Source organism: Dipodomys spectabilis, unplaced genomic scaffold (genome assembly GCF_019054845.1).
Source record: "Dipodomys spectabilis isolate Male_0828 unplaced genomic scaffold, ASM1905484v1 ptg000096l, whole genome shotgun sequence".
Taxonomy (NCBI): Eukaryota; Metazoa; Chordata; class Mammalia; order Rodentia; family Heteromyidae; genus Dipodomys; species Dipodomys spectabilis.
The window spans coordinates 11,542,172-11,565,523 of record NW_024870773.1 but is presented as its reverse complement, the minus strand read 5'-3'; the positions used below and the strand labels follow the sequence as shown (position 1 = coordinate 11,565,523).

Here is a 23,352-nt window from a genome sequence, read left to right as displayed (position 1 = left end):
TCTAAAACATGGGATTTGTCCGTAAGATTTTTAGGAAGTACACTTGTAACAAAGTGATTTTTTTAATAAAGTACCTTTACAGACAACATTTGTTCTGCTGTATTTGTTCCAATTCATGTCACTGACCAGTAATCTAGTCATAATTTCAATATTTCACCTAAGCAGAAGTGCCTGCTACAGTCATATGCGTTATCGGTCTGCGTCTAGCCAGCTCTAGTCAGGATCAATACATGGATCCTTAAGGAAAGAGTTGGTTCTCTCAGCTAGGGATACCAGGAATAAGGCTGGAGTATCCTGTTCAGGTAGGCACATCAGCTCACTGTGCTTAGAAATATGCACTATAAAGGGATGTTCCTAAGCACACAGTAGATGCTGCAGTACACAGACGCCATTAGAACCATTCCTGCCTTCAAGAAAGTACTTTGCTGCAGGGAGTGCTGATGGTGTATGCTTGTAAATCCTAGATACTTGGGAGGCAGAAGTAGAAGGATTGAAGTACAAGTGCAGCCAGGGAAAAAGCTTGAAAAAATAAACTAAAAACAAAAGGACTAGAGCATAGCTCAAAATGAAGTACTTGCCTAGCAAGCACAAAGCCCTGAGTTCACTCCCCAGGACCACCACCAAAAAATAACTTTTTTAAGGACTAGACTTTGTTCATAGGAAAGACTTGCTTATTTTTAAAATCAAAATCTAGAGAGTTATTCAGAGGGTCTTCCCATGTTTAGCTCTCCCACCCATCTCCTGTTTGCAGGCAGAAACTTATTTCTATATCTTTCCCAACTTCTACTGAGTTACTAAATGGAAATGATGGTTTTCAGTTCATCATTCTTGCCATAATGGGATCGGAAGGTTCCTGAGATGAACAAATAGTACATTTGATGCAGACAGGTGGGACATCCTGTAGTATAATAATGAACTTGATTGGCTTTGGTATCTAGTTCCTAAAAAAGGATCTCTAAATACTTGGAATTTTCCAAATAACTGGAATTTTTCTTTGTAATTTATGAGCCCTAGGGACCATACCTGAGTATAGGCAATCAAAATGGCGCAAGATCAGAGCTGGCCACTCCAGAAAGACCAACCATGTGCTCTAGTTGGGACTTTGGGGTGGGAGGGGGAATATCAGCTGACCTTCTTCAGGGATGGGAGAGGGATGGAGATATAACAATCACACAGCCAATGAGCCAAACAACTATGTCTATGAAATGAAACTGCAATCAACACCCTGGACACCAAAGCTAGGTGGAGATTCCTGGCTGATGAACACATCAAGTATAATGGAAAGGTAAATTGTACTGATCTTATGGAGCAAAGAGGGAAACCAGGGCTCTCTCAGACTTTCCCCAGGGATCTCCTCATTTGGCTCACAAAACACTATTCTTAAGTTCAGCATTTTCCTGAGTTCTATGAATCACCCAAGCTAATTATCATCTCTGAGAAGATTGTAAAAAGTCTCCAAGTTGTGGCATTTGGTCAGAGGTGTCAGGGGCCTGAGAAGGAACATCTGAACAAATGGGCACTGTGCTCCCAAGTTGGAACTGAGGCCAACTCCAGGTGGTAACCATCAGTGTGGTTTTGCAGAATCCCTTGAAGAAGCAGATCTCTGATCTGTCCCTAACTGACCTTCAACCCCAGCCTGAGAACAGCCATGGTCCAGTCTCAGGGAAAAACCCTCAAATGGACAGACAAATACAACGATACACAGGCAAGTGTTCTTATAAGTGATGTTAAAATGACAATGAATGCACCAATTTGTCCAATACTGAAGTGAGAATACCTCCACAAAGGCCTTAAGGCTGAAAGTTCCTTGTACACAGAAAGGCACATGGTTAGCTGGAGTAAAAGGTCTGATCACTGTGTTTAGTTAAAACTGACAATTATAATAACTATCTGAACTTCTGCTGGGCTTATTATTTGGTTATTCTAATTAATTCTTAATCCTGTGAGGAAGAGTCTATTAGTATGGTCTACATGAGGATACAGAGACTTCAGTTAAGAAACTTGGTAAGAGCTTCAGAATCAGCAGCCCAGAGCAGCTGGAGAGGAAGAGGGCATATGGGGAAAAAAAATTTGAAAAGTAACTCCTATCTGTCAGACAGAAACCCAATTTGGTGTTTTCCACAGGCAATGGAGAATCATCAAAGGTGTTCTGTGGGGAATAATCTGACCTGAGCTATAGTTTGAAAGGTAACTGTGATGACTGGGAAGATAGTCAAAAAGACAAAGAATGGAACAGAGAGAGATCAGTCAAGGGAAAATTGTAAGGTCACTGGCCAAACATGCTAACAGAGCCGTAACCAAGGTAAAGGCAGATGAATGAGTACATGAGGATGGGGATAAGAGGCAGAAAGACACAGATGTCGAAGATGAAGGCACCTCAGTAGCCTGGGTGGATTGTGGGAAGTATAGTCAGGAGAGAATGATACAGATTATTCTGACCATCAGAAATATATCTATATAGCTGCGTACTAGAGACTCATGCCTACAATTCTAGCTACTAAGGACGGTGAGATCTGAGGCTGATAGTTCAAAGCCAACCCAAGCAGAAAAGTCTGAGATACTCTTATCTCCAATTAACCACCAAAAAAACTGAAGTGGAACTGTGGTTCAAGCCACAGTTGAGCAAAAAAGCTCAGGAAAAGCTCCCAGTCCCTGAGTTCAAGCCTCAGGACACACACACACACAGGATATGTGTGCATGTGTACCATATGTGTATCATATATCTTATATGTATCTTATATAGCTTACGTGTGTGTGTGTGTGTATATATATATATATATATATATATATATATATATATAAGATACTCCCTTCTGAACTGATGTGTGCATTTATTAAAGTTATTATTCTTATGTACTGCCTAAATTTGGTGGAATTTGTTCTCTTGATTAATTAATTTATGGACAATGAAGTAACATTTAAAGTAACATTTAAACATTATCAACAGACAACTGTTTAACTCTCCTTCTACATCCCAGATCTGTAGACTCTTGGCTGGGCACAGCCATCTTAATGCTCCAAGTTCTCAGCATTTGGTTTGTACTTGCCTTTAATGGATAAGGAGCTTCCAGGAAGCTACTCAAAGATTTTTGTCTAAATGGCTTTTGAGACTGCAGAGCTGAAGCAGAAGCTTAACAGACCACGGGTCCGTTAGACCACGGTTCTAACTAGCAATTGGTATGACTCAAGAATGCACACACAGAACTGATCATCTGGAAGCTCTTTCTAGAATTCCACGGGAATCATTCAAAAGAGGTAGGACCACAGAGGCTAAACAGGAGACCACTCCCTCCCCCCAGAACTCCACTAAGAAAATGCAAAGCTAAATTAATCCTGGGCTTCAACTACTGCAATAGATAATCACTGCCATTCAAACCCATCCCTTTCACGACTTCTTCCCAAATGATTAGGTCTCAGCCTCTATCTAGGTTCAACAAAAGAGGTTGCAAAGCTATTTGATTTGTTATCGGGACTTTGTTGGATTCCAGCAGCAAACCTGAGCATAGAAGAATCAATAATAATGCTTTTTACTTAGGCTCTGAAATGTGCTGGGTACTCAGCTCATAAATATTACTCAAGGTCCCACTTCTCGAACTGTTAAAAGCCTGTGTAGCCAAGGCTAAGTGTACACCAGGAGCAAAGAGGAAAAGAAAAGTAATTCAACTTCTTTTCCCTCTGAAATGGTCTAAGGGCCAGGGGGTTGATGCCATGCAGAGGGGAGGAATGGACTATGTTTCTCTAACTCCCTGACCTACCCAGGAAACACTCTGTAAAGCACTCATCTGAAAACACTTAAAGAAGACACACCAAAATGTATGTGCTATTCCACAGGCTCTTGACACATAATCAATGTACCTTTAAGCACACACATCTGTATCTTACATTACCCTTGTATTTCACAGTGATTCAGGAATATATGCTATGCTTCATCTCAAAATCTTTTCTAATCTGACATCCTTCCATAATAGAGCCATCATCCTAAAGAGACAGAAACTGTGTGTCATAGGCACCTTTTGTGGACATTTTCAAATGGAACAGAGCTGGATGCGTGAATACGGTCCCCTACATCATGACTTCAAAGCATAATAAAATACATCAGATTTTGTTGACAGTCCAACCACAAAACATCTCACATATGTACAATATGGCACGCAGTTATAGAAAAACTCATCCCTTAATTCAAGTACTATATGAAGGAGCGAAGATGTAATAAGGCAACTGAGGACTTGAGTAAGGCCTATTCTGATGTATGCTAACTAGCACTCCCACATAATGCAATATCGTTCCATAGAAGCTGTCAGTTATAACACTTTATTCTGCCTTTCAGGGACAAATATGAGACAACAACTTTCAATTGGTTATTATAAGGGAGTGGACTGACATTTGGGTACCTAATCTGTGTCATTTGATGTGCTTATGAACATTTCCCCCCATTTAATCTTTACAGAATTGCTCTTAGGAAGAAAACAGTTTCCCATTTTACAGAACATTATTAAACTAAGAAGAAAGAAAGAGTGTTAATCAAGAACACTTTTTAGGAAGATAGAGTTGAAACTGAGCCTGTAGGCAAGGTATGTTTAATGCCACCACAATCATTATGGATTGGAATTAGCTTGCATATCCTATCAGTTGAGATATTTTTGTCCCCTGGTGTTCATACTTGGTGAAACCTGGTTTATTAGACCACTTTCCACTGTCCCCAAAGCCTAGCCTCAATCAAGTTTCCCTCAATCGTCTTGCTTCTGTTTATCTCTCCAGAGGATCTCACATTGACCTCATCCTGACTTGGGGTTAAGAACAGAGATCACACTCCGGTGTTAGCATGGTATGCAGCCATTGAGACAGCTAACACTAAATGAGTATCTCCTAAGTGCTAGGACAACCAGTGAACAAGACAAGCACCTTCCCCCACCCTTCGGGGGGAGTCTACAGACAGGGAAGTACATGGTTACAGCTGGTGGGATCATTGGCTGAAACCTGAGGGCTGTGTTGGCTGGTCTAGGAGAAGAAATGGGTGTGGTCGGAGCTGGCTGAGTGGAAAAAATAGTAGTTTCAGGAGTCACTGGATACAGTGCAGGGCACTGTACATGCAGGTAATTCCCAGTGCTCTCTGATGTACAGCACTTGAAGAATATGGAACTAAACTATACTTTCTCAATTTTCAAACCTCCTCTTCCAACAAATCATGACCCAACATCTGGCCAAACCACTGCAAAAGAAAGTTTCCCAAAAGAACCCCCTTTTCTACTACTCCAATGCACACTGGTATTTTCTCTTTGCTTGCTATTTTTTTCTCTGTTCTTCCTATGAATTCTAGTTACAAGCCTCTAACAAGTGGCAATCCACAGTGTGAAAACTGGTATAGCAGATGATCAGTGGTAGATCAATGGCACTTGCCAAGCGTGCTTGAAGCTCTAAGTGTGATCTCTAGCTCCCCCCAAACAAAACAAAACCAACCTATTGTTCATTAGATATATTTTCTCATCTCCTTCCCACACTTCTTTGCCTATCACAAACTACAGAAACAAGAGCACCATTGTCTACTAAACATCTGCTACTTGCCAGGTCTGGGCCCCACCTTTCCTGTGCATAGTATTATTAATCTTCCCCTTCTGTGTGAATCTGGCCTTACCATTCCCATTTTACAGATAAAGAGACTTGTTCAGCAGGAGAAGATGGAGCCAGTCACACTCCAAAGCACCAACTACAACATGCCATACTTCATGCAAGGTTAAGTAATCATAGCTAATAGTGTGTGTGTGTGTGTGTGTGCGCGTGCACACACACACACAAACACACACACATCAGTCTTGAGGCTTGAACTCAGGGCTCTGGTACTATCCCTTAGCTTTTGTACCACAGTTATAGCCTTTTTTCTGTGATTAATTGAAGAGTCTCACACAGACTTTGCTGCCTGGACTGGCTTCATTCTGCAACCTTCAGATCTCAGCTTCTTAAGTAGCTACGATTACAGGCATCACAGCTAATTTAAGAGCAGGAATTTCATAAATCCCCCGGAGATAATTCAAGTCCTTGGAGTGTTAAAGAATCAAATTTTGGGGCTGGGAAGGTGGCTCAGTGGTATGCATGAGGCCCTGGGTTTGATTCCTCAGCACCACATAAACAGAAAAAGCCAGAAGTGGTGCTGTAGAGCACTAGCCTTGAGCTGAAGAGCTGAGGGACAGTGCCCAGGCCCAGAATTCACGCTCCACAACTGACCAAAAAAAAAAAAATTGAATTCTGGAGGCCCAAATAGAGATAAGGGAAACAGGTGATGGAGAAACTCTCAGGTTTACACTTCATTGCCTTTCCTTCCCTGTCCTCTGATAACTTCGGGGGGGGGGGGGGGGGGGGGGAGGGGGGGGAGGGGGCGCGGCGGAAAGCACTAACAAGAGTGACCGGCAGAGAAATGGTAAGTGAGAGCCAGCGAAGCCTTGGCCTAGATAGCCACCTTCAAGATAGGCTGGCAGCTGATAATGAACAGTACCCAGCTCAGCATCCTTGAATATTCACAATGGGGCTTACTAACACAGCCAGGGAAGAGTTAGATGCAACACACAGGTTTTCCTGTTTCATTTTTAAACATCTTCCAAATTCATGATAAGTGAGAGTCTTCAGTGATAGGTAATCTTATTTGGAAGGATGACTAAACACACTGAACACAGATAATTGTATTCTTTTAAGCTCCACAATAAAAGATATACTTGACATGGATCCAAGATACATTAAATGGGAATAGGTCAGGACAAATGTTCAAACTGAACATTTTTCTGCAGCAGTGATTTGGGGAAATGATTGACAAGGCACATTAAACTCCTGAATCATTACCTGGCCTCTCCAGAAGTAGCAAGGCTACTAATCTCAGGACTAAAAGCTCTCGGAAAATTCTATAAACTAATACCTTTTTTAATTAACAAACACATCACAAATGTGATTTTTTGACATTTTCACACAATATATTAAAAATTTATTTGACAAATAGCCCAGGGGTTTATATTCTGTATGTGGCACGTGGGGGTAGAAAAATGTTTATCATTTTGCTCAGCATGTAAAATTCATTCATAAACACAGGCTAGGTTTTCCAGTTGTTGGATTTTGTTGCTGTTGTTGTCTAATCATCTCATGTTATTTTCTCAGCCTGTCTTGGAAATAAGAAAGTTGCTTAGTCCTCTCTTTGTTTTGCAAGTTCTCAGGTGAAAAAAATCCTGAATGTGCTAAGAAATCCACAGCCTGCTTATGAAACATAAAGGCTAAAAACATGGCACATATTCAAGTAGACGGGCTTGTTTTTAAATATTTTAATAACATGCACTGCTGAGTGAGGAATTCAACGTGTATTTTGCTCCCTCTTACATCTAATATACACTATACTTTGATCATTCTATCAAAAGATCAAAATTTAAATATCATGTAAATTGCATTTTATACATATCCCCTTCATGTGAAATCAAACAGAACACTTGTTTCTTCTCTAAACACATGAGAATCTAAATAAGCAACATAGCTAAACCAAAGAAATACTTGCTACTTCATTCCATTTTTTTTTAAATGCCCTCGGGTATTAAAATACACAGCTTTTATTTTCTTAAAATAATTCTAAACGTCTATGTTCCTGCTTTCAACTTCTTAAACAGATTCCTAATGTTTATTTTAAAGGTTCTTAAGTTAATTATGCATGTTATTTTCACAAGAAATTCTACTTAAGCATTCCTCCTGAAGACTGGGAGATTGTGTAAGTCAAGAGAAATTGAATGGGTGATACTGAATCTTTACTAACCGTAAAATTTTCTTAAGAACAAATTGTAAAGTAAGAATTTTATTAGATCCTAGCTCTAAAAGACATAATACAATGGGGGAAATATAGATAGGGAATAGACATTATAATAAAAATTTTGTTACTTGTCTTAATTGCCTTGAGATTCTTAAGAAAATGTCCTGAGTCTTAGGACATACTGGCATTTTTAGGATGAAATGTCATATGAAACTGACAAATGGCCCAACAATGTTTTACTTTTTTAAAAAAATGGCCATATAATTAGATAGATAAAAGTACAAAGCAAACATGGAAAATGCTAATAAAAGCTGAATCTCCAGAATATTATACTGATGCTCATTGTAAAGCTGATCCTCCTTCAAATCTGTATATTCAACTATCACAGATCGAAAGTATTAGAAAAGCAGCACACTGGTGACTCAAGCCTGTACTCCTAGCTCCTCAGGAAGCTGAGATCTTAGAATCACAGTTCAAAGTCAGTTCAGAAAGGAAAGACAATGAGACCCTTATCTCCAATTAAACACCAAAAATCAGAAGTGGAACTGTGGATAAAATTGGAAAAACTGTAACTGTGGTAAACACGTATAGAATTTTTTTCCTTGCCACTATTCCTTAAATAATACAGTATAACAACTGTTGACATAGCATTTCCATTGCATTAAGTATTATAAACAACCTAAAGATGATTTGAACTATATGTAACCCATATGCAAATAACACACCATTTTTTAATAAGGGATTTGAATATCCACACTTTGAATATCACTTACCATTTCTCTGCCGGTCACTCTTGTTAGTGCTTTCCGCCGCGCCCCCTCCCCCCCCCCCCCCCCGAAGTTATCAGAGGACAGGGAAGGAAAGGCAATGAAGTGTAAACCTGAGAGTTTCTCCATCACCTGTTTCCCTTATCTCTATTTGGGCCTCCAGAATTCAATTTTTTTTTTTTTGGTCAGTTGTGGAGCGTGAATTCTGGGCCTGGGCACTGTCCCTCAGCTCTTCAGCTCAAGGCTAGTGCTCTACAGCACCACTTCTGGCTGGGGGCAGTGCCCAGGCCCTAAATTCAAGCCCCAGTACCAGCATACACACAAAAAAATAAAATAAAATAAAATTGGAAAAACTGTAACTGTGGTAAACACGTATAGAATTTTTTTCCTTGCCACTATTCCTTAAATAATACAGTATAACAACTGTTGACATAGCATTTCCATTGCATTAAGTATTATAAACAACCTAAAGATGATTTGAACTATATGTAACCCATATGCAAATAACACACCATTTTTTAATAAGGGATTTGAATATCCACAGATTTTTCTTGTTGGTGGCAGGGGAGTTGCACAACAAATTGCTTCGGATACTAAAAGATGATTGTATTTCTCCTGTGGACTATTTTTAATGTGCACAATTTTCATAATAAAAAATAATAAGAGGAAGAAGACCAGTCATTTCCATTTGTGCATATGTGTATTACCTAATGAAGCAGAGGTACAGATAAAATATTGCTTTACATGGACAGTGAGTGTTTCATTTTCTGGAAGCTATATACATTAGAGAAGTCATTTTCCATCACTGACCCAAAGAAATATGGCTGACCTTCTAGTCATGACCCCAGGGAACAGCTGATTGACACATGCCACCTGAATTAGAGCAGAGGCATCAGATCTCCAGAGGGTCATCATATGGGCCAGATTACATGGTAGCACATGCCTTAAGGGCTGAGGCCAGCTGATGCCTTCCAGTCTGGGACCCTCACCAAAACCAGAACCTGTGACTTACCAGGCTTCATTTTCTGGAAATAGTATACGTGAACTTAAAGCTAAGTGAAAAAAAAATTTAAATAATCAATTCTCTCATTCACACACTAAAAATTGACTCCTATCTATCTTCCCTTTATCTGCTCAATAAATTGAACTAGCAGTTCAATATTAAAAAAAAAAGATGCTACCTTGAAATTTTGAATTAGTTACTAATAAAGTACTACAATCATTAAGAAACATTAGAGAGGACATTTGTAAACATTTGGTTTGGAATTAAGGTATTAAGACTAAGATCCAGATCTATGTAACTACCTATAAAACAGGGTATAGCCTATATAAAATAGCCTTTAGGGCAGGGTGCCAGTGATTGGTGCCTATAATCCCATTGATTCAGTAGACTGAGATCTGGAGGATCAAGATTCAAGACCTCAATCTTCATAATACCCAGCCAACAGCAAGGCTACAGACATGGTTCAAGTGTAGAGCATCGAGCTAGCAAGGGCAAAGTCCTAAGGTCAACCCCCATTCCTGTCAGTAATTAAGTAGCCTTTTTGCTTTGAGATCTAAACTTCAAGATTTGTGGGCACTGCTTCCCTGTGAAGTCAGAGTGCAAAACCGTCCTTACTCATCTAGTAATGGACCACATTCTACAGCCTCATGTTCCTTTATTGTCTTCATGAGACAGGGATTTACTATGTAGTCTAGACTTACCTTAAATTCAAGATGCTCCTGCCTCAGCGTCCCGTGCCGGGACTACAGGCAGGAGCCAACACACCCAATAGTTTAATATTTTTCTTTAATGAACCCGTCTAAAACTAAGTAGAAAGCACTGCATTTTCAAGTGGCCCAATTAACACCTCCTCATCCATGCCTCTCTTCTGTCATTTGTCATTTCTTTTTCTCTCTCATTCAAGTCTCCATTTCCCCACCTCTGTTCTGTCATTTCCTCCTCTTTTTCTCTCTTTCTCTCTTTTGCTTTTCACTTCTCTCACCAGGGCCACCCAAAGGCATTGTTGGCATTTGGAGTAAACTCCAGGGTGTGGAGCTGTAAAGACTCCTGCTGTGGACTCAAGCTGCTAGTTGAAACAGCTAGGCAAAGACTGGTTCACTGTCCTTTAACCAAAGTAACTTGTTTCTAGGTGGTCAGCCCTTCTCTTCCCTTTACTGCCACTCCTTTGATCTATAGCCAGTCACTTACGCATCTCCACAAAGGAAGCAAAAGACCATCATGGCACCAAAACCTCACTTTTGCTTCACATTTTCCCAAAAAGAGGCATGGCCTGAAGGCTTGAAAACTAGTTGGGGAATATCGCTGGACTTCAAGCTCCATTTTATAAGTTCTTGGCAAGTTGCTGGTCTACCTCTGAGCAGCCAACTAGGCCTGGAGGGATCATAAGGGGACAAAAACAACACTTAATTCTCCAACCGACACATTTTGTGAGGGTCTTTATCCAGCGAGGTATGAGCATGTCATATTTGGTTACCCAAAACTGCTGTCTGAGAAGACACCAGCCTTCCTTCATTCTTCCATCTCCCAGCGGCCCCCATGAAGCCTTCATTCTCCATTCTCCCAGAGGCCCTTACCAGGAAGCTATTTTAAACACTCGGGGGAGGAGGAAGCTCTGGCAATTTTCCAGCCAAGAGGTCACAGGTCCAAAGGTCTCTTGGCTGCCCCCCCCAAGCAGACCCAAGCCAGACCTACAGGGGAACTGGGAGGAGGAAAGGTCAACTATCCGTTCCAAGAGCTCAGCCCATATTGTATGGTAGAAGAGATGCTCAAAGAAGTGGATGCTGCCTGTGGCAGCAAGGTAGCCCCCAGCCAATATGGAATGACTTAGAGCCTCAAGACGTGATCTGAGCCTCATCCTGAGGCTCTTCAGTGCTTCAGTCTCTTTAACTGTTGGAGCTCACCTTCATCATTCATAAGATTGTGGTAAACATTAAGTCACTTGAATGTAGGCTGACCCTTGTTAAGGTCAGACAAGCTATTACAGGCTAGAAGCATGCCTTCAGGAAAGCCAAAGAAAGAACCACTACTTTTAATTCCTCCTACTACTCACATAACTGGAATGACCCTACGAAAAGTCCACCACAACAGACTACTAAACCAGTTAGGAACACCCATGGCTCAATCATTTGCTTCCCTGTTTAAGCCCCAGGATGCCAGGAGTAGCCTCCTGCGAGCTCAAGCCAGCATGACTCCCTTCCCTTAGCAACTAGATTCATGTATAAATTTGCAAGATGGCAACCTCCTATGATTAAAATGGAAATTGACACATGATTAAAATGGAAATCTACCTGACATGCATATCAGAGCCCACACATTCTCTTAGTGGGGAAGTTCTGCAGCTTCTAAGAAATATCCCAACTCTGCAATGCTGTGAACCTCAGGAAAGAAGGAAGGAAGGAAGGAAGGAAGGAAGGAAGGAAGGAAGGAAGGAAGGAAGGGAGGGAGGGAGGGAGGGAGGGAGGGAGGGAGGGAGGGAGGGAGGGAGGGAGGGAGGGAGGGAGGAGAAGAAGGGAGGGAGGGAGGGAGGAAGGGAGGGAGGGAGGAGAAGAAGGGAGGGAGGGAGGGAGGGAGAGAGGAGAAGGAGGGAGGGAGGGAGGAAGGGGAAGGAGGGAGGGAGGGAGAGAGTGACATACAGACCTAACCTGGTAGCAAACACACACACACACACACAAAAATTAGCCTGCATTAGCAAAACACAAATGCAGTGACCTTCCACAAAGTACTTGGCCCCAGCTTGTGTGGCATAACCAGGTAATTGGCCACCGGCACACCTGGGTGACACAGGAAGTCAAGTGTTCACCACAGGCCAGTCTGCTGGCTTCCCTGTTCCCATGCTGAGCCACACCTGGCACAGCCCGCCGACGATACTCACGCATTACAATAGGGCTTCTTCTCATAGCCTTTGTAGTTCTTCATGTTCAGAGCCATCTTGCAGACCTCGCAATGGAAACATCCTTTATGCCAATACTGAAAAAAAAATAATAAATAATTTAAACATCGTACCCGGGATACGGGAGAAGGAAGATCATGTTTAAGTACACCACCGTGCCCACCTTCGCAAACACCAGAGAAACTGCTGTAGGGCAGCATGCCGCACGCATCTGCCTGCATCCCACTCAATAAACAAAACAGGCGGCTGTTAAAGTTGACTTGGAAATGAATCCCATCGCAGCTACGGACTCACAATGAAGAAAAAAAAAACCCTCCTGGGGGCTCTGTCCATTTTGCTCTTCTAGATCATCCCCCCCCCCCCAAAAAAAGGACCTGTGGGCTCGGCTAAGGAATGGAGACCTGGGGCCCAGGACCAAGTGGCATCTCAACTACAAGGATTCTGGTTCAAAGCGCAGGGCGGACGCGCCGTGCGCGGGACCTCTGGGAACGCGGGGGTCAGGCCACCGCGGGGGGAGGAGGAGGTGGTCTATGGAAGGCAGCTCCCCTGGGCACCCAGCCCCCCTGCCTGGCCCGGGCGGCTGTGTCCAGACCACCGCTCTAACCAAGCCTTCGTGTCACCTAGCGCCACAGTTCCACCGGGAACGCCCGGGGCTGGTTCTTGCGATTGCGCCCGGATCCGTCCACAGTTCCATTTCACCCACACCCTGCAAGGCCAGCGTGGGAGCCACCCGGCGCAAGCCACTTCCTCTGGCGTTTCCCGGCGGAGTGGCTCGGGCGCGCGTGGCCGCGTCTCGCGGTGGGGCGGGGGGGGGGGGGGGGAGGGAGATTATTCCCGGCAGTGCCGCAGCGGCCGCCCCGCGACACACGGATTCCTCTGCCTCCCCACCCCGCCTCCACGGGAGACGCGGGGCGCAGGGGTGAGGGGGTACGAGCACGGGGGGGGGGGGGGTAGTCGGTAGGGCCAGGATGCGTCGGGCAGAGTGGCCGAGATGTCCCCTCCTCCTCCTCCTGCCCCTAAGTGCCCAGCCCCCCCCCCCGGGGCCCGGCAGCCCGGCGGCCCGGCGTGGTCCCTGACCCCCCGGGAGGGCGTCCTCCGTTCGCGCGCCCGGCGCGTCCCGCCACGGCGACCGGCTCCCGTCTCGCCACGCCCGGTGCCAAAACTTCTGGAAGGGAGCAGGTGCAGCCCCGCGCCCCCCCACTCCCCGCTCACCTTATCCAGGCAGTTGACTTTCTCCGTGGGATACACGACTTTCCCGCAGCGGGCGCACTGGGGGTTCATGGTCGCGGCTCCCGCGGGCGGCGGCGGCGGCGGCTGAGGGCTCCGCGGAGCCGCTGAGGGTCCCCGGCGGAGCCTGCGCCGCCTCCGGACGCCGCGAAGCCGAGCGGGCGGAGCGGGGCGAGCGGGCCTGGCGAGGAGCGCGCGGGGCGCACGCCGTGGGGGACGCGGGGTGGCGGGGTCGGGAGAGGGGGGGACGCGGCGGGGCCTGGAGCCTGGGGCGGGCCGCGCTGTCCCGGGCTCTCCGGGCTGCCGGGCTCTGGGGCTCGGGCTCCGGCTCCGCGCCGCCGGCTCTGCGTCGCTCGCACTCCAGGTACCGGTGACTCACAGCCACTCGTGCCCGCCCCTCGCGCTCCCCCCGCCGCCGCCGCCGCGCAGGCCAAACCCACCGGCGCGCCCCGACCCAAGAGGCAGGGAACGAGCACGTCGGTCACCCGCGGAGGGAGGGCGCGGGGAGGGCAGGGGAAGGGAGGGCAGAGCTGGGCCCGACAACCGCCCAGGGAGGCCTGGGGAGCGAGCGCCGCGCGCCCGCCGCAGCCCGCGGGGAGGGGGGGGGGACGCCCAGGTGGGCGGCGGAGGGGGAAGCTCTGGAGGGAGGGGTAGGGGGGCTAAGGAATAGGGGGGGCGTGACAGATGCAAAAGCTCAGCACCCCCCCTCCCCACTTCTATCTGCCCTTCTTCCTTTCTCTTCTTTCCCCAGATGGGTGCTCGCCCACCCTCCACCAACCGCCGCCACCACCCCGCCCTTCCCCAGCTGCTGTCCCTGGCACCCAGAGGTCGCAGAAGATACGGGGCCAGAACGCGCCCACGTCCCTCCTCCAGCTCCGGGGACCAGCGCCCCTGGCAGCTCCCGGTCCCCAGGCTGAGATGCGTGCGCGCGCGTGGGGACTGACACTGAGCGAGTCCCCCAGCGACGCCAGGGCTCCTGCAGTGCCGGCTCCCCTCGGTCCCTTCCCCAGAGGACGCGTCCTCGCGTGCCTACCCGCCTGAAGTCCTTGGATCGTGGATAGATCTAGATAGAAGAACCTTCTTTCTTCCCCCGAGCCCCCAACCCCTGCACTGTTTTTTTAGCCTATCTTAGGATAGATTAAAAATGACTGACTGGTCCTGCCAGGCCCGGCTCAAGCCTCTCTTGATTAATAAACTCTGGCCGTTTGTTTTTAAGTGTGTATACTCCTACTAGCTTGTTTTCCAATAAAGCACCACAACGATCTGGGGCAAGTTCTGGACTTGTGCTGAAGCAATTGCAAAAACTCATGGGTCCAAACCCCACAGCCAGAAAATCAAGCAGAAGGATGAGATGAAACCAGAGGAAAGCGCATGTTCTTCGTTTTTTAATAAGTGATCATCTGATTACAGGATTCTCTTTATGGGAGGCAGCATAATGGAGCGGTGCTAACTAGATTCAAAGCCCAATGCTGCCCTTTTTGTTGTTTTGTTGTTCTGTTTTGTTTTTGTCCCTCGTGGGGCTTGAACTCAGAGCCTGGGCGCTGTCCCTGAGCTCTTCTTCCTCAAGGCTAGGGCTCTACCACTTTGAGATACAGTTCCACTTGTGGTTTTCTGGTGGTTACTGGAGATAAAAGTCTCATGGACTTTCCTGCACTGGCTAGCTTTGAACCCTGATCCTTAGATCTCAGGCTCTTGAATAGCTAGGATTACAGATGTGAGCCAACAGATTCCGGCTAGTGCCCATTTAGTAGTTTGGTGAAGATGTAGAAATTCTTGGCCTCTCTATTTTTGGCCTCTCTCAATTTTCTGATCTACAAAATAGGGCTGATGGAGTTACAAAATCCTGCCCTCCTTAGTGTGAGGATTAAGTGAGTCAGCGGTTGCTAAATGCTTTGACCTCCTGGACACTACATAGGAGTCAGTCAACCCAGGGCTGTAACAAAGAAGGAAACACATTCCATTGCCGGCACTGAGATTAAGACTCATGCCACATAACTACGGTGACATGTATTTCTGTTTGTTTTTTTAAAAAATCATAGCTGCATCTTTTCATTTGAAAAGAAAGCTATTAATCCCAGAGCCTTGTGGGTAAACTGCTCTGTCAACATCTTCGGAAGAATGTTGAGCTGTTTGACTTTTCACAAGAGGTACCTTCTTTAAAAAGTATTCACCAAAAGCAACAGCTCAGAACCACTCCTGGCTGTGTTCACAAATCCACCTCCCAAAGCAAATAAAAGGAGAATTTGCTATCAGAGAAGATCATTTACCTTTAAAGACATCTCAGAGCTCATTAAAAAAATGCCTGAGGAGAAAAAGTATTTATGTGATCTTCTGAAAGGAAGTGATGTTTTTAGCATTTAGATTTTCATAACTGCATATCATAAAATATAGTTTTAACACTTTATTCTCTTTCTTGAATGGTAAATATAAAAAAATCAGAAGTAGTATGATGATGATGTAGGACCTTTGTAGCTGATTGTGTTGGATGTTTTAAGTACAACTTGTGTTATTTCTTACCAAACCAACTGCAGGTGGCAGAGACTCACACATAGTAGATGTTAATTAAATGTTTACTGATAGAATGTAAATGAATATGTTGAAACTTAGGGAGGTACAAGGAGTTTACACCTGCAATCCAAGCTACTCGGAGGTTGAGATTAGAAGGACAGTGGGTTGAAGGCCAGGTAAACCCAGATACTGACAGAAAAAAAGAAGGGTTAAAACAAACACTAGAATTAACTGTGAGCTATTATGCTCTGAAGAATAAGTGGTAGATGCTCGGAACTGCATTTTCCTCTCACATTTTTTTTTTTCATTTTTCCCATCAAGCCAGCTTCTAAGTTTCTTAGTGCCGTTTTTAAAGGCATTTTAATACCATCTGTCTTTCCCAGGACTTCATTTCCAATTCAAAGTAATATTGACGGAAAATTGGTAGAAGCCTGCCCTCTCACCCCAGCCTCCTTCCTTCAAGCCAATAAATGATTTAATTGTTCCACTAGGAAGACCTTTTGCCCTCTTATGTCCGTTTCACATGACTGGTCAAGAAATTGTCCCTTATGGTAACTATACCCCAATATGTCTAATTTAAATCCTTTTCTGCTGACATAGACCAGGGATCTCAAACTCATGGGTATAAAAATAAGTAAATAACACCATCATCAAAGCACCCACATAAAAATATTTATAATTGATAACTTTGCAATTTATTTCTTTAGCTAAAATTCCCCAGCCTGCTTACTTTTCTCTCCACGAGTTCTATTTCTACCAAACCTATAAAAGATTTTATAGTTGCTTCAATTATTCTGGCTATATAAATTGAACTCTAACAGTCTGAAAAGTAATCAGTATTCCAAAAGGTTAAATAGTACCTTTCACAAGCATTACCTAGGACACAGTGACAGTAGATTATATCACTTGTTCTCATTTCCCTAAGCATTGCGATAGTGCAGTGTGACCATATGACTTCCTTTGACCAATGGGCTGAGTATATGTGACATATATCATTTTGTATACACTTGCAGAGCTCACCCTGTTCTCCATTCTTCTGAGCATTGGTCCTTGACCTTGAGTAGAGCATACCCCAGATATTGGCTTCCTTGACTCTTGTCCAAGAATGAGAAGATCTTTGTAGATAGTAGAGTCCAATTAAGTTCAGTAAGTCCAGCCATACATATCCAGCCCTGACCAGGTAAAAGTAAAAAGTACTCATTGAGAGATTTGGACATTGCTTGTTATGACAGCAAAACCTGACTAATGCATCAGTGATGGGAACTGAAGAGAAATGTTTTCCACTTCATCTGCAGTAAGGAATTAATGGATTTACATACAAGATTCTGTACTTTTTTCCTAAAATATTTACAGCAGATGTACTGCTGTAAATATAATGGCCAACAGAGCACAGATCTCTTGTTATTAATTAATAATTTCATCTTCTCATTCTATAAAGCTTTATTGGGTGTCTTCCAATAGGTGGCAGGCATTATGTATAGTTGTGTGTTCTCAGTTGGCTCAGATTCACTATGGAGACAAGTTTTACCAACCAGTGACTTTGGCAGGTGAAACTAAAGGGAAAGGATAAGTTTTTGCTCACAGTTTTATTTGATAGCTGCATTGGTGCTAACCTAGTGAAGCATTTCTTCAAAGATCTTTAACAGTTAAGACAAATTATCTCCTTTACTCATATACTGTCCCTGAAAGTTGATGAGAAATGTAAAAATAAAAACATTAAGGCCAGTGGGTGCTGGTGGTTCGCACCTATAATTCTAGTAACTCAGGAGGCTGAGATCTGAGGATCATGGTTCGAAGCCAGCTCAGGCTGAAAAGTCCCTGTGAGACTCTCATCTGTAATTAACTACAGAAAACCAGAAGTGACACTGTGGCTCAAAGTGGTAGAGTGCTAACCTTGAGCAAAAGAGCTCAGAGACAGTGCCCAGGCCCTGCGTTCAAGCCCTATGACCAAACACACACACACACACACACACACACACACACACACACACAACATTAAAGGAAATTCATAATACATAGTAATCTAATTCATCCATTCAATACATAATTCCTGATAGGCAAGAGTTCAGACTCAGGATAAAGCAATGCTTATAATAAAATCTACTGGGACAGATAAGTAAGCAAAGATGTACAGTACATTATGATCAATGTTCCAAAGTAAAACTTCTCTAGAAACCACAGAAAAAGAGAGGAATATCTAACTGAGATTGAGGACTCCAGAAAAGCTTCCTAGGAAGGAGTCACTATACAGACTCCAAGAAGTAGGAACTATTTCTACCCCAAGAACACAGGGCCACCTGAAGTGAGGAGTTTGGACTGATTATCCCTAGTTCTGAGTTGAGGGAATTGTTCCACTTTATATTCATGCCAAAATTTTACTTAGATCACTTCAGTTCCCCCCCCCCCCCCACCATTCATAACACCGCATAACAGCAAACTTCAAATCATGATCAAACTGTGTGTGTATGCACAGATGTGTGCTGATCCTGGGGCCTGAATCTAGGGCCTTGAGCTTTTTTGCTCAAGGCAAGCCCTTTACCACTTGAACCACAGCTCCACTTCTGGCTTTTGCCTGATTACTTGCAAATAAGTGTCTTCTGGACTCCTGGTCTATTCTGCTAAGATTGATTTTAGACTTGAGTCCTTAGATCTGGGCCTCCTGAGTAGCTAGAACTACAGGTAGGAAGCACAGGTGTCCAACAATAAAAACTTTTTCGGGTTTTTCATTTGATTGTTTGTTTTGTTTGTTTTTGGGCTTGAACTCAGGGCCTGGGCACTGTCCCTGAGCCTCTCTGTGCTCAAGGCTCTACCACTTGAACCATAGTACCACTTCTGGTTTTGGAGTGGTTAATTGGAGATAAGAGTGTCACTGGGACTTTTCTGCCCATGCTGGCTTCAAACCTCGATCCTCAGATCTCAGCCTCTTGAGTAGCAAGGATTACAGGCATAAGCCACCAAGCCGGCTATAAAAACATCTTTTGAGAGATGATATCTCTCCTCAAAATAAGCTCATACCAAATTAAAAAAAAAAAAAAAAACTCATACAAGTGATCCAAAACCTTTCAGGTGTTGAAGAGAAAGACAGGAGGAAGATCAACCCCTCATTTTGACCCTTCTGGGACCCTTATCTTAGGGGATAAGGAACCAGACAGACTTTCTAAGTCATTTAGGAGATGCCTTTGAAGAAGATAATAGACTCCCCCGTTTTGCCCCTTTTTCTTCTCTTTTGAGGCCCCACCTTGAGGTGGAAAAGCTTCGACCACCACACAGAAACTTCCATGATAAAATGCCTCTCCACAGCCCCTAAAGCCATGGAACCAACCAATTGTGGATGAAATCTCCAAGTCTGTGAGCCAGAAGAAACTCTTCCTGGTTTTAAGTTGATTAGTTTGAGTATTTCATTACAGTGAAGGAAAGTTGGCTAACACCCATGGCAGAAGGCCTTTTCAGATGTGTTTATAAAGGATGTTGAAATGGAAAGGTTGGTACATTATCCACATAGACCCAGCAAACTCCTTATAAGAGGAAGATAAGGAAGAGAGAATAGATAACAAAAGCAGAACTCAGAGAACTAGATTTGAATTTTCCTTGAAGATAGAGGAAAGGAGCCCAAGGCAAGTAAGAGAGGAAACATCTAGAAGCTGGAAAAGACAAGGAAACAAATTATTTTCTAGAGCCTTCCAAAAGAATGTAACCTTGCTTCCATCTTGATTTTAAAGCTTCTGGTCTTCAGAACTACAAGATGATTAATGTGTGTGGTTTCTATAGTCAATTCATTTGTGTAGTCACAACAGCAATGAGAAACTAATACATCTCTGTGTATGCATTGTATTCTCTCTTTAGGGCCTCCATGAGTCCCAAGAGTTCTAAAGGAACTAGTGGAAAATTGGTAGGGCTAGAATTCTTCCATGGTGTCAGCACAGGAAAGACCCTAAAACAAGGTTATCAAATCCCATCTCTATGTCTCTGCTATAATATAATAAAAGATTAATCTTTAATGATTCTTTTTTTTTTTTTTTTTTTACTTTTTGGCAGTATTGGAGTTTAAATTCTGGGCCCCTTGGTAAGCTGAGCAATGCCTCAAGTCTTGCTTTTTGCTGGTTATTTTGCAAATGGATTCTAGCAAGCTTTATCTTGCTATCTGACATAGCCTCAAACCTCGATTCTCCAGATCTCAGCCTCCTGTGTAGCTAGGATTACAGACCTGATCCACCAGAGCTCAGGTTAGTCTGTAATGACGTCAGAAGTTTTAGCATCATGCAAGACATAGAAGGAAATATGATTTCACTCTTTTAAATCAAACAGAAATGTGATAAGTCGAACAATCCCTACCTTCAATCCTGGGACCCACAACACACACTATATGATTTTTGTAAATAAAACTTGTTGTCTTCAAAAAGTCTGTGGACACAAAAAGGAAAGAAATGAAACCGAGAACACGTCATAAGCCATCCCATCTTATAAGAAACACTAAAGAAGTTCTTTAGGTCAAAACAAAAGGGCACTGGACAATAAGTCAAACTACCTGACATACAGAATGAAATTACAAAGGAAATATTTTAGAAGGCATAAAATAAAATTCAAAATGATAAAAAGAAAAGAAAAACTTGTTGTCTTAAAGCATTGAACATCATGCCTAACACCCAGTAAGAACTCAGTAAATATTTGTGCAACCATTGAATGACTAGAAAGAAAAATAAAATTGGAGCCGTTGGTATATTTTAAGTTAAATCGAATGAGAGACAACAACTATGATGATGGTTATTCCCCTTTTCATGTATTTCAAGACTGCTTTCTCAATCATTTGCCAACTTCAAAAATATCATCTTCCAAAATAAAACTTGCATGGAGAATGCTTTTCTTAACAGACTCACAGGAGAAAAAGAAAATGTTTTTCATGATTAAGGTTTTACTGCTTTCTGTGGACTGGATTGTGTCCTCCCCCACCCTACAAAATCTACCTCCCATACGGTGATATTTGGAGATGGGACCTGTGGGAGCAAATCAGGTTTTGATGAGAGCAAGAGGGTGTGGCTTTCATGATGACATTCACGCCCTTCTATGATGAAACCCCAAAGGACTGGTGCTCTTGCTGTCTTTCTATGTCCCCTTCCCTTTTCCCTCCCATAGGAGGTCAGAGATAATGAGAAGCTTGCTAATTTCAAGTCAAGAAGAGAATCTTCACCAGAACCATGCTGGCACCCATGAAAAAATTAAATGTGTGTTCTGAAACCCACCCAGACTATGTTGTTCTGTTATGGTAGATCAAGTTCATATGCTCCTTCAACACTTCTTATTATCCATTGAGAACTAAATCAAGAAAAAAATGTTCTGCTTGACCAGTAAAAATAATGACAAATAAAAATAAGCTGGGTTTTTTCCTTCCTGGTTGTAAGTTCTTGTACTTTTTTTTTTTTCACCAAAGCTCTGACTCACTAATTAGCATCAATTTTGAGACACAAAGGAAAGTAGATTTCCAACCTGCTTGGCAAGAATTGCAATTACGTTCAGTGACAAATTAAAGGATCACCCTCCTCTTAGTGTACACAAAAGCAAATAAAAATTTAATCATTTTGAAGAGTAAAATTAAATTATAGGATTTAACCATGGTCAATGGAAGATTGTTTTAGATGGTGCTTTATTTTTTAAAGAAGAAAACTAGGGATGGAATCAGTTGATTAAAATTCTATGTATGGGGCAGTATGGAGAGAAGGGGATAGAATATACCTAAAACTCAGAAGCATTTGTCAGAGGACAAGTAGACATTAAACCTCAAACATCTCTTAAATGAATATTGTGTTTTCTTAAGATTCGTTGATTACCAGTGACAAGACAGTGCTGTCAATAAAAAGAGACTCATAATTATGTTCTCCATAGGCAAGAAAAGCTGAGCAAGCCAGTCTCAAAGAAAAAAAATATATATCTTTGTAAAACCAGGCCACCAAGAAGAAGAAAATCCAATCCTACAATAAAGTCAGTTCAAGGCTTTTCCATTTAGTGGCCTGTTATTAAACTAATATGGCTGACCTCCACATGTCTGCCTTTCTCTGACTGCTCACTTGCCTATTCTCACCCCCATCTGTGGGTCTGACATGCTTCTTCCTAGCTGGAGTTCCTTGTTCATAATTTGTTGGCTGGCCATGCCCAAATGTGGACCCCACTGCCTCTCTTGGCATTTTTTTGGTCTTCACATCCCACAAGTAACAGCCTTATTCTTTCTTCCCTTATTTCCAGTTCAGATGCCAGCTGATGGTCCCAGCAATTCTTTTCACATCTCTGGACCTTGGGTTCACTTGTAGTTATCCCAGCGTCAGGCTAAGCAGCAAATGAAGAGGTGAGGAAGAGACTTACACAGTTCAACCAAGACAGAAACGCAAAGCCAGCAGACGAGGGAGGAGGAACTAAAGCCTAAAAGGAAATAAAAGAAAAGCATGAACTTAGAGGTGGGAGAAGGGGGAGATGGGGAACTAATGAGAAAGGGGAAGTTGAGCACAATACCATACACAAAATATCAATAATACCTCACTGACTTAAGCAAGTCAGCTTAAGTTCCTGAAAGAATCAACAGAGCCCCATCAAGGATAAATGTCATTGAAAAAAAGTAGAACATGAACAAATTAATGGAGTTGCTCAGTCTAAATAGTGGCCAGCAAGCTCTACTTCAGGATGTAGGAGATAGAACCCAGGCCCTGCCTTGAACATGCTAAGCATACACTCTATCCCTGGCCTCTAGCCCCCACCCCTAAATGCTGCTTCTGAACTCAGTACTCCCAGAAATAAGACTCAGGTTCAGCTTTACAAAAGAAAATCATTTCAGGAAAGTTTCTTGTGAAGGAAGCCAAAGATGGCCAACCCAAGTGAAAACTAAGCTTTTGTTCACAAGACTAACGTTTGATTTTTGTCATAGTTCTCTAGCCATTTTTTTTTTAATTTTTTTCAGTGGACTATGGGTTCAAGCTTGTCAGATGATGTTATCCTGTTTTGAATAATGCAGAAGGAAATGTCTTATAGCATCATGACATCAGAGCCACCCATGCGAGAAACACAGACTCTTTGCTCAGCCAAGGGGCTGAGATCCCACTAAAGACCTGGAAAGTGATTTTCCTCTCCCTGACAGTGACTCATCAAACAGGGAATGCGGGGGTGCCCCCTCTTCACCATCATTTTACAAACATCCACTGTTGAG

At 43.4% G+C, this 23,352-nt stretch overlaps 1 protein-coding gene across 2 annotated transcripts in view; it reads right to left on the bottom strand.

Annotated features, from left to right (window-relative positions):
* Nebl (nebulette) overlaps positions 1-13,762 on the bottom strand; it is a 327,581-nt gene extending 313,819 nt beyond the window's left edge. Inside the window, exons 1-2 of one of the 2 annotated variants that reach the window (XM_042686263.1) lie at positions 13,644-13,762; positions 12,414-12,508 (exon numbers count right to left, since the gene is read on the bottom strand). In XM_042686263.1, coding sequence (XP_042542197.1) covers positions 12,414-12,508; positions 13,644-13,712 — 164 coding nt within the window. In that variant the 5' untranslated portion in view covers positions 13,713-13,762. The remainder of the gene's footprint in view (positions 1-12,413; positions 12,509-13,643) is intronic. The other variant, XM_042686266.1, reaches the window with a different exon arrangement.
* Between the last annotated feature and the right edge of the window lie 9,590 nt (positions 13,763-23,352).